General features: G+C 40.5%; 1 protein-coding gene across 2 annotated transcripts in view; it reads right to left on the bottom strand.

Moving 5' to 3' along the window:
- Positions 1-13018, bottom strand: part of LOC133616410 (GDP-L-fucose synthase-like) — a 122826-nt gene that overhangs the window by 103439 nt on the left and 6369 nt on the right. For both annotated transcript variants that reach the window (XM_061975611.1, XM_061975612.1), the window contains exon 2: positions 3841-3990. In XM_061975611.1, coding sequence (XP_061831595.1) covers positions 3841-3965 — 125 coding nt within the window. In that variant the 5' untranslated portion in view covers positions 3966-3990. The remainder of the gene's footprint in view (positions 1-3840; positions 3991-13018) is intronic.

The raw sequence follows: 13018 nt of genomic DNA, 5'->3' as shown, positions 1-13018 counted from the left end.
ACAAGAACAACATTAAATTGAGCTACAGCTGTATGAACAATATACGACAAATCATCTCAAACCACAACAAAACAATTGCAAATGAGCCGTCGGCCCTATGCTTGAAAGAAAAACTGTTTATTATTTACCGTCCAGACCTGTCATCCCTCAACAAGCGCAGCGAAATTGTAACAGCATGCCGCCACAGACGGAAACACCTCCTAGGGAACACATGAGCCAATCACCACGCCCCTACACCAGCCTGTACCCACCCACTCTGTGCCCTATATAATCCATGGTATGTGAATGCTCCCATTAAAATCTCCTGATGATTGAGGGAACCCCCCCTCATGAAACAGGCCTGTAGAGATGAAATAGTCTTGTGATTTTTTTTCCCACACATACATATATTGCGCTCTACTACGGTATCGAGCACTATTTTTTGGATAACCTTATTAAGACATATATATATATATATATATATATATAGTGAGGGTTGGACTCCGACAAGGCTGCCCTTTGTCACCGATTCTGTTCATAACTTTTATGGACAGAATTTCTAGGCGCAGTCAGGGCGTTGAGGGGATCCGGTTTGGTGGCTGCAGGATTAGGTCTCTGCTTTTTGCAGATGTGGTCCTGATGGCTTCATCTGGCCAGGATCTTCAGCTCTCATTGGATCGGTTCGCAGCAGAGTGTGAAACGACTGGGATGAGAATTTAGCACCTCCAAGTCCGAGTCCATGGTTCTCACCCGGAAAAGGGTGGAGTGCCTTCTCCGGGTTGGGGAGAAGACCCTGCCCCAAGTGGAGAAGTTCAAGTACCTCGGAGTCTTGTTCACAAGTGAGGGAAGAGTGGATCGTGAGATCGACAGGCGGATCGGTAATGCGGACGCTGTATCGATCCGTTGTGGTGAAGAAGGAGCTGAGCTGGAAGGCAAAGCTCTCAATTTACCGGTCGATCTACGTTCCCATCTTCACCTATGGTCATGAGCTTTGGGTTATGACCGAAAGGACAAGATCACGGGTACAAGCGGCCGAAATTAGTTTCCTCCGCCGGGTGGCGGGGCTCTCTCTTAGAGATAGGGTGAGAAGCTCTGCCATCCGGGAGGAGCTCAAAGTAAAGCCGCTACTCCTCCACATCGAGAGGAGCCAGATGAGGTGGTTCGGGCATTTGGTCAGGATGCCACCCAAACGACGTGTTTAGGGTACGTCCAACCGGTAGGCCACGGGGAAGATCCAGGACACGTTGGGAAGACTATGACTCCCAGGTGGCCTGGGAACGCGCCTCGGGAAGAGCTGGACGAAGTGGCTGGGGAAAGGGAAGTCTGGGCTTCCCTGCTTAGGCTGCTGCCCCCGCGACCCGACCTCGGAGAAGCGGAATAAGACTCATGTACATACACACACACACACACACACACACACACACACACACACACACACACACATACATATATATATATATATATATACACCACTTCGCCATCTTGGAGTGCTGATCCGCTCCACTCAGTGCAATTCTTTTGGCAGGAGCAATGAACTGTCTACGCATTTAATTCATCTTACCTCACTGAATACCACTGATTTCCACGCAATTTTTTGCCATACGTGTAGCTATGATAAAGAACACATGTTTTGGCGTGTTTTATTATTCATAGTTTGCTTAACAGTAATAGAATATTCTTATATGCTATAAGTGACCAGACGTCCGAGATCAAAACTGGGAATATAATCCCAGAGAAGGGGGGAAAAACGGTTAGCTATTTTTAAATTCAAGAAACAACATGATTAGGTTATATATACATGCGTATATCCTACTTGACACTTTGTATTGATATTTTGTATTACATTCTTCCCTTAAATGATAATGTTTACAGTGATTGTTTTATATGTATTTTTTATGTATGTCACTTTGGACAAAAGCGTCTGCCAAATACTTAAACATAAACATATATAAACACCTGAAAGTCTTTATATCAGCTAAAACCACCAATCTGTTTCACTGGATTCAGAATAAAACCAAATGATGTGTTACCCAACAATGTTAGTATTTGAATATTGTTACTTGAAGACTTATTCCGGATTACAATGATACTGTTAAGAAAGTATTGTCTTATATTTTGCCTAAAATGAGAATGCATCATAATCAGTAGCGGCTGCATAATTTTGTTTTAGGTGGGGCTGAAAGTTTGTAAACCAAACCCCTGTAGGGGCGTCATCCTCCCCCAGAAGATTTATTTGTGATTTTCACATACAAATATTGAAGATCTTTGCTCCTTCTCAACTCTGTGGTAATATTCTTTTCACAAAATACAACCAATAGTATGTTAATGTTAAATCTTACTTGTGATAAGTAATCCCCCGATTCCTATTTTCAACAGTACGCTCATTTGAGCAGGAAAACGCTGAACACCAGCCAGGCATCTTTGTTTTCTACCTGTCAACTGTCAGTTTAGGCTGCTCGCCGGCTCCTCATCACCACTTCAAGATGGCGGCCAAATTGCTCACGTCACAGCAGCCAATGCTGCGTCTACTTATAAGATGTCTATGGTTATAACGTCATTGCAAACACGGCAATCTGTCGCGTCCACTGCAGTTCGCTACCTTATTCATACTTTTTGTCAAGTGTTTTTTTTTTAAGCAGGGTTGCATGAGGTACCTACACATAACGTTACGTTAGTGAATGTATCACACACAGTAACGTAACATTAGACGGCGGTCAGCAGCACCCCGTATTTTAGCCACCTACAAAAAGACAAACATAGTCAAATAGGTCAGTTAAAATGTGTACTATATTAAACATGTGTACATAGTGCATAGGGGCCTGACATCTAAAAAGTACAACTCTGTTCATTGTTATGTTCATGTATTTGCTATGTTTTTCATGTGTACGCACACATAAACACACATACAGTATGAGATGAGATCAATGAGATAAGGTAAGAACAGGATATAAACTGCTGTGGAACTAGTTACAATGCAATATACCATGGAAATACAATGTTAACACTTTTGTGCAAATAAGTACAGTTGCACTTGTTTTTTCAAATGTGTTTATTCTGTAAAGGAATGAGTTAAATGTTTAAAATGACTGGTTAATAGTGCTATTTTGAAGTGCAATGTCACCACTATCTTTTTCCCTGCAATTTCAAATGAACTTGTTTTAATACATAAATACAGCGTTTTAAAAGCATACACAATCTGTGTAAATATATTAGTATGTGGTTAAAATGACTTGAAAGGACTCGAAACTCAAAACAGGACTTGGGACTTGACTTGAGACTTTCCAGTCTTGACTTTGGACTTGACTGGGGACTTGCCTGTCTTGACTCGGGACTTGACTCGAGACTTGAGGGCAAAGACTTGAGACTTACTTGTGACTTGCAAAACAATGACTTGGTCCCACCTCTGCTGTAGAGTATATGTTTTTTTGTTTCTTATATATTTAAAGAATGTAAAACTCCTAACCACACACTTTATAAACTTTTCTCAGACGGGCATTAACATTTTCTCACATTTCTCTAGTTTAAACACTCAAAGTTCAAACTTTTGTGGATTTAAAAAAATAAGTACACTACATTACTGTATTAAAGAATAAAACCAAAGATCAAAACCAGTTTTTTAGGGCTCTATGATTTTTTTTTTTACTTATAAATAAGCCCAGGTTTTATCGTAAAGCCTGCAGCATTTCCACACCCAACCAGAGTCACACGATCTTTTTGGGCCTTAAATCCTGCGTTTTTGGCTTTGCCCTGCATAATAAAGGTGCGAGAGGGCATTCATTTCCAAAATAAGCCTGTCTCATCCATATTAAAAACTTATTCAGGATTATGTTAACTGTAATGATGGAGACAGAGTGTGCTCACATGAGGTTGGCATCTTTGGAGGAGAGGAAAATCCACTCTTCTTCTTTACCTCTCCCCTCCTTTTCCACCACATGCTGTATGGCCTTCCCCACCAGGCCAGAGCCTCCTGTCACCAACACTCTCATCGTAGCGTTTTTACTGATACGTTCACTGGAAAAAGAACACAACAGCACAATAGATGTAAGAAATCAAATGATATAGATATATATATATATATATATATATATATATATATATATATATATATATATATATATATATATATATACACACACACACACACACACACACACACACACACACACACACACACACACACACACACACACACACAGCTCAAAAAAATTAAAGGAACACTTTGAAAACACATCAGATTTCAATGGTGAAAAAAAAATGTCGGATATCTAAACTAATATCTAAACTAATAACTGATTTGGACAGTTTAATGTCTCAGGAACAAAAGAATGCCACATCTTTAGATGGAAATAAAAGTTTTCAGCCTACAGAGGGCTCAGTATATAGACACCCCAAAAATCTAAGTGAAAAAATGATGTGGCAGGCTAGTCCATTCTGTCTAAATTCAATTTCTGCAACTCAAAATTATTTTCAACATGTTGTGTGGCACTACGTGCTTGTATGCATGACAACGTCGCGGCATGCTCCTAATGAGACAACGGATGGTGTCTTGTGGGATGTCCTCCCAGATCAGTCTAAGGGCATCAGTGAGCTCCTGTAAAGTCTGAGGAGCAACCTGATGGACCGAAACATTATGTCCCAGAGGTGTTCTATCGGGTTTAGATCAGGTGATCGTGAGGGCCATTCAATTGTGTTAATTCCTTCATCCTCCAGATACTGTCTGCATACTCTAGCCACATGAGGCCGGGCATTGTCAAGGACCAGGAGGAACCCAGGACCTACTGTACCAGCGTAGGGTCTGACCATGGGTGCAAGGATTTCATCCCGATACTTAATGGCAGTCAGACTGCCATTCTCTAGCCTGTAGAGGTCTGTTCGTTCCTCCATGGAAATGCCTCCCCAGACCATCACTGACCCACCACCGAACGGGTCATGCTGAATGATGTTGCAGGCAGCATAGTGCTCTCCTTGGCTTCTCCAGACCCTTTCACGTCTATCACAGGTGCTCAGTGTAAACCTGCTCTCATCTGTGAAAAGCACAGGGCACCAGTGGCGGACTTGCCAATTCTGGTGTTCTATGGCAAATGCCAATCGAGCTCCACAGTTCTGAGCAGTGAGCACAGGGCACACTACAGGACGTCGTGCCCTGAGGCCACCCTCGTGAATCTGTTTCTGACTGCTTGGGCAGAGACATTCACACCAGTAGCCTGCTGGAGGTCATTCTGTAGGGCTCGGGCAGTGCTCAACCTGTTCCTCCTTGCACAAAGCAGCAGATATCGGTCCTGCTGATGGGATGAGAACCGTCTACGGCCCTGTCCAGCTCTCCTAGAGTAACTGCCTGTCTCCTGGAATCTCCTCCATGCTCTGGAGATTGTACTGGGAGACACATAAAATCTTCTTGCAACAGCACGCATGGATGTGCCATCCTGGAGGAGTAGGACAATCTGCGCAACTTCAGGACGGTCAAGAAATCGCCTCATGCTCCCAGTCGTGATAATGACTCTAGCTAAAGCCAACACTTGTGGAAAAACAGTTAAAAAAGATCAAGAGAGAGGAACTTGAAATGGCCTCCACCTGCAAAACCAGTCCTGTTTTGGGGGCCATCTCGTTGTTGCCCCTCTAGTGTACCTGTTGTCAACACCAATGCAGCTGAAACTGATTAACAACCCCCTCTGCCACATACCTGACCAAAACCTTATCAGAAAAGTGCAGTTGAATTCATGCCATACCCTGATAAAAAACTGCTCCTTTAAATTTTTTTGAGCAGTATAATATATATATATATATATTCCAGTCAGATCATGAAATAGTAATAAGAGTAATAAGAGTAGTAGTAGTGTGTACGAAACGTTTAATGTAAATAACACATACAGCGGTAATTGCAGGGGAGATTATAAAATAAACAAATAAATAAATAGATGTATAATAGGGATGTAACGATATTGTATATATCACGGTTTTGCGGTTTCTGTGACGTGTGGCGGTATCAACCGAAGACTTGTTGAGTGTAGTTTGTTTTTGGCACTTTTGCTTTGGCAGGTCTGTAAATAAACTGCATTTCCCCGAATCCTCCGCGCAGCGCTGACTGTAATATGGGGATGTGCGCGACGTAAAGTGGAGTGAAAGAAGAAGCAGGAAGCGAAGTGTGTTTCTCTTGATAGTAGATAAAAGCAATATTTTTTTTTTCTAAATCCTAATAAAGTTTGAGGCCATGTCCACATGACACAGATTACGCATACTTATCTCTGTGTTTAGGCCTTTTGTCCACATGCAAACACATTATTTTGTCCTTTTGCAAACACTGGCCAAAGTGTAGAGTTCCAAAACTCTCTGCTAATCATTCCTGTTCAGCTCACATACATGTGAAAGTTACAAAAAATTATACAAATATTTCTGTGACAATTACACCATAACTATTCACTTATGGTGGAAACTCAAGTTTATTCATACACTGAACAAAAATTTAACACAACACTTTTGTTTTCCCTCTCATTTTCCATGACTAATGCTCAAAGATCTAAAACTTTTACTATATACACAAAGCATCTACTCCTCTCAAATATTGTTCACAAATATGTCTACATCTGTTTTAGTGAGCATTTCTTCTTTGCTAAGATAACCCATCCCACCTCACAGGTGTGGCATATCAAGATGCTGATTATTCCACAAGTGTGCCTTAGGCAGACCACAATAAAAGGCCACACTGAAATCTGCAGTTTTATCACAGCACAATGCCACAGGTGTCGCAGATTTTGAGGGAGCGTGCAGTTGGTATGCTGACTTTAGGAATGTCTACCAGAGCAGTTTCCTGTGAATTGAATGTTCATTTCTTTACCATAAGCCGTCTCCAAAGGTGTTTCAGAGAATTTGGCAGTACATCCAACCAGCCTCACAACCGCAGACCACGTGTAACCACACCAGATCAGGACGGCCACATCCAGCAGGTGCTGAGTCCAGCCACCTGGACAGCTGCTGCAACAATTGGTTTGCATAACCAAATAATTTCTGTGAGAAACCGTCTCAGTAAAGCTCATTTGCATGCTTGTCGTCCTTATCATGGTCTCGACCTGACTGTAGATTGTCGTCGTAACCACCTTGAGTGGGCGAATCCTCACATTTGATGGCGTCTGCCACGTTGGAGAGGTGTTCTCTTTACGGATGAATCCCGGTTTTCACTGTTCAGGGCAGTGGCAGACAGCGTGTGTGGCGTCATGTGGGAGAGCGGTTTGCTGATGAATAGATTGGCTCCATGGTGGGGGGTGGGGTTATGGTATGGGTAAGCCTATGTTATGGACTACAAACACAAGTGCATTTTATTGATGGCATTTTGAGTGCACAGAAATACTGTGACGAGATCCTGAGGCCCATTGTTGTACCATTCACCAGAGACCATCACCTCATGTTGCAACATAAACAATGCACGGCCCCATGTTGCAAGGACCTGTACACCATTCCTGGAAGCTGAAAACCTCCCAGTTCTTGCATGGTCAGCATACTCACCAGACATGTCACCCATTGAGCATGTTTGGGATGCTGTAGATCGGTGTATACAACAGCATGTTCCAGCTCCTGCCAATATCCCGCAACTTCGCACAGCCATTGAAGAGGAGTGGACCAACATTCCACAGGCTAAAATCAACAACCTCATCAACTCCATGCGAAGGAGATTTGTTGTACTGCGTGAGGCAAATGGTGGTCACACCAGATACTGACTGCTTTTATGACCTCCAATAAAGCAAAACTGCACATTTCAGAACGGCCTTTTATTGTGTGCAGCCTAAGGCCATGTCGACAGTAAGTCGTTTAACCCCTTAAACGAATCATTATTTAGCCTAAGCCCTGTTTCAGCCACACTAAACCAGCTTTAAGGTCCCCCTCCTCGGACAAATTTTTACACGGTTAAGTCAGCCATGTAATTCTTGAATCTCCGGCACTTAGCTTTGTATGGACTCATTGATCGTTTACAAAGCGAGTTCGGAGAGGAAGTGACGCCAGAAAGACCTCGCCCATACAGGAAGTGACGTCAGAAAGAACACGCCACAGCCAGCTTCATAATAAAGCTTGGCGCTAACCACTGGAAATATGGAGGCGAGTCACCGAGCCATGCCCATGTTTCTCCTTCTTGTACATGTACAGACACTTGTGGAAATCATACATCAAGGTTTCCCGCAGAGACCGCCTAATCTAAAATCTTAAACTGCTCCGCTTAGTTCTGCCTCTGCCAGTATGTCCCTGCAGCACCCAGCATTGTCCCACCCACAGAACCATCTGATTGGTTACACGCAGAGCGGTAACAGCCAAATAGCAGTGCGTATTCAGAGCGCATGTAACAGCCAATCAGCAGTGCATATTCAGAGCGCATGTAACAGCCAATCAGCAGTGCGCATTCAGAGTAGGGATGTCCCGATCCGATATTTGGATCGGATCGGCTGCCGATATTTGCCAAAAATTGCGTATCGGCAAGGCATGGGAAAATGCCGATCCAGATCCAGTTTTACAAAAAACTCCGGTCCGTGTTTTCCAACGCACCGATTTAAATAATACATTCCACTTTTCTGCTGCTCCGTAATTTCCAACGCACCGATTTAAATAATACATTCCACTTTTCTGCTGCTCCGTAATTTCCGTTCCGCATTTTCCAGCACACCTTCAACACGTCCACAATTCTCACGCAGTTGCTTTTAGCTGCTGGCATTACACGACAGGCTCTTCTCACTCTTTCCTGTGTCTCCCTCTCACAGACAGCAGCGCATCTTCTTACACACGTCACATACTGTCACGTCATACGTCACATACGTATACGTCCTCCCGGAGCAGAGAGATAGCAGCATGGCTAACATTAGCTGTGATGCTAGCGCAGCCGTGCGAGCAACGCTCCCTCTAAGGTGCTCGCATATCAAACTCTTTTGGCTGTCTTTTTGACACTTACATCCGGCGCCCCCCTCCACACCCTGGATTATAAATAATGTAAATAATTCAATGTGATTATCTCGTGTGATGATTGTAGTATGATGATAGTATATATCTGATAAGTTATCTGTATCATGAATCAATTTAAGTGGACCCCGACTTAAACAAGTTGAAAAATTTATTGTGGTGTTACCATTTAGTGGTCAATTGTATGGAATATGTACTTCACTGTGCAACCTACTAATAAAAGTCTCAATCAATCAATCAAAACACATAGAATCATCATACTGCTGTGATTATATGCATCAAGTGTTCATTCAAGGCTAAGGCAAAATATCCAGATATATATTGTGTATCGCAATATGGCCTTAAAATATCGCAATATTAAAAAAGGCCATATCGCCCAGCCCTAGTTCAATGATGTCATTTCTGTTTGTCATGTATAATTTTGTCTATTTTGTGTTTATCCTTGAATAAACAGGTCAGTTTCTTGTTACCAACCATTGTGTATTATTCAAACTCCCCTAATTCAGCTGGCTAGTTGTTATCAAGAGTACTAAAACCCTTTTCAACATGATTCTGACAACTAAGTAGGCTAAATAACTTTAAACTTTAATACATGCTTGGATAGGCCAGTATCGGTATCGGTCAGTATCGGTATCGGATCAGAAATGCAAAAACAATATCGGTATCGGATCGGAAGTGCAAAAACCTGGATCGGGACATCCCTAATTCAGAGTGCATGGAGTCAGTCATAGACATCTTATACGTAGACGCAGCATCGACCGCTACTGCCTACTGGCGCTGACGAGACGCGAGGCCGCCATTTTGGAGTGGTGATCCGCTTTACTCAGTGCAATTCATTTGGCAGGAGCAATGAACTGTCAGCGCATTTAATTCATCTTACCTCACTGAATACCACTGATTTTCACGCGCTTTTTTGTCATACGTGTAGCTATGATAAAGGACACATGTTAAGCATCTTTTTTTAGTCATAGTTTGCTTAACAGTAATAGAATATTCTTATATGCTATAAGCAGTGTTGGGTTAGTTACTGAAAACTAGTAACTAGTTACAGTTACTAGTTACTTTATTTAAAATGTAACTCAGTTACTTACACCAAAAAGTAATGTGTTACTGTGAAAAGTAACTATTTAGTTACTTTTTTTCTTTTTTTTTTTTTTTTAAAGCTCCCATTAACCCTTTTAGCCTTAATTTCAGTACTGTTATTGCACAATCTGTTGATCAGCGCTAGAAATTTTCAAAATGGGGTCCCAGGGACCCCATCAAGTCATAAATATGGGGTCCTACAGTAAATTTTGGGGGTCCCACTTTTTTGTAAGCGTTTTGAAAAAAATAAAAAATAAACGTATGCATTATCCTGTTATATCTCACATTCTATATTGTGTTTTGGAAAAAGATTGTCATAAACGTTACTTAATACATTAAAAAAAAGAATAAAAAAAGAAAACAAATTTGTATACATATGTAAATGTATTCAGTTATAAACATTCATTCACTTTCTTCTTTCCTTCATGGATCTAAACTTTACCGCTGCTGGTAGTTTTTTCTATGTTTTTATTTAATAAGTTGTAAGTGTATTTATTTCAGTATACAAGTGTAAAAAGTGTTTTGCTTCGGTCATGAAATGATGATAATGGTGTGCCAGGGCATACATATATTTTATATTTAACGCTTAAATCTCTGGAGTCTACATCAACTTCACATCTATAACTCATTTCAAAATGTTTTAGTTTTTTTTATGTTGTTTTTTTGTTTGTTTGTTTTCCGCTCTTTGTTGTCAAATAAAACTATGTTTTTAATGGCAAACACACAGAATATGCTAAATCTTCCACCAAAATAATTTTTCAAAGTGGAATATTTGATGTGAAGTAATCGGAACCTTGGATAGGTCAATAATTCATAATAACATTGATTTTGATTCAATATTATGTTTTGAGCAATGACAGTTTGAAAGAAATTGATTAACGTGGACCCCGACTTAAACAAGTTGAAAAACTTATTCGGGTGTTACTATTTAGTGGTCAATTGTATGGAATATGTACTGTACTGTGCAATCTACTAATAAAAATCTCAATCAATCAATCCACTCCCTCACTCTCTCTCTCTGCCCCTCCCTCACAAATGCTGTTGCAATTTGTTTTGTTTTAACCCCTTCTTAACCCTGAACGTACATTGAAAATACACACAACCCTAATTCAAAATGCCGGACATTTGAGGCATTTAAGAAACTCCACCCGGACAGCCCCGCAAAAGAAGACATGTCCGGGGGAAAAGAGGATGCATGGTCAGTCTAGAACAGAGGTTCTTAACCTGGGTTCGATCAAACCATAGAGGTTCGGTAAGTCGAACTCGGGGGTTCGGCGGAGCCTCTGCCGCAGAGGTCAAGACACACCCAACTCATCGTGAAAATAAAAACTTCTCCCTATCGGCATATTATGGATACCCGCAAACAATGTTCCCTCTAATTTCCATAAGATTTGCAGGTGTGTAATTTGTTGTGAGTTCATGGCTCATGCACTGTGTTGGTTTTGTTCTTTGAACAAGGTGATGCTCATTCACGGTTCATCTTGTGCACCAGTAAAAGAAACATATAACTTTGTCTTGAATTTGAAAAAAATATATATATATTTTTCACTAAAGAAGGGTTCGGTGAATGCGCATATGAAACTGTGCCTCCAACAAGGTTAAGAACCACTGGTCTAGAATATTTCCATGTTAAGAAACACGGCTTCAGCTCCACCATAATGTCTTGTTAGTAAACACAGACACACCCCCCCTCACATCCCCACCCAGACACACGCACACAACACCTATTCTCTTGTCCCCGGTGTGACACATGAAGAATCAGAAGGACGACACTGCAACTCTTCAATAAAACACACTCAGATCTTCTGTTTCTAGCTGATACTACATAAAAAATAACGTACAACGCAGTAACGCATCATGTAGTAACGGTAACTGAGTTACTGAATATAAAAAATAATGTGTATATATGTGTATATATATATATATATATATACATATACATATATATATATACATATACATACATATACATATACATATATATACATATACATATATACACATATATATACACACATATACATATACACATATACATATATATATACATATACATATATATACACATATATATATATATATACACATATATATATATACATATACATATACATATATACATATACATATATATATACATATATACATATATATATATATACACATATACATATATATATATATATATACACATACATATACACATATACATATATATATATACACATATACATATATATATACACATATATATATATATATATATATATATATATATATATATATATATATACACACATACATATATATATATATATATATATATATATATATACACATATACATACATATATATATATATATATATACACATATACATACATATATATATATATATATATATATATATATATACATATACATATATCTATATATATATATATCAGTGTTTCCCACACATTCATTTATTTGTGGCGGCCCACCACGCAAGAATTACGTCCGCCACAAATGGATTTTTCGGCTTTTGACTCGCTCGACCGCTCATAAAAGCAATGGGACTCTGTCTGTGAATGGAGCTTGTAGTTACAACTCCGGTGCAGTAGGTGGCGGTAGCCTACTATGCATTGTAACTCTGCCAAAATCTTCTGGTGGGCCAGAAGAAGAAGAAGACGACGACAAAGTAAAAGAAGAACGGACCGACCAGATCAAAATACAAGGATAATATAGGTTATAGCTGCATCGCTCGCGGCTCGTCATATATTTAACGTTAATCCGCGATTTCACCGAGCGTTTCACTGACGGTGAGAAGCCTGACGCTGCTTCATTAACACCGCCGCTGTTTGACTCGGGGGCCGTGGCAGACGCACGGAGTAAAAGTCACGTGTTACTAGTGATGGGTCCGGCAACACCGATGCATCGGCGCATGCGTCGAGCTCATAGAGCAAAACCCTGTGTCGGTGCGCGTACCGCTTTTAGAAAGTCACGTGACCGATCATGAGCTGTTTTGGTCACGTGACCGATA

Source organism: Nerophis lumbriciformis, linkage group LG14 (assembly GCF_033978685.3).
Source record: "Nerophis lumbriciformis linkage group LG14, RoL_Nlum_v2.1, whole genome shotgun sequence".
Lineage (NCBI taxonomy): Eukaryota > Metazoa > Chordata > Actinopteri > Syngnathiformes > Syngnathidae > Nerophis > Nerophis lumbriciformis.
This window is presented reverse-complemented; position numbering and strand designations above follow the sequence as displayed.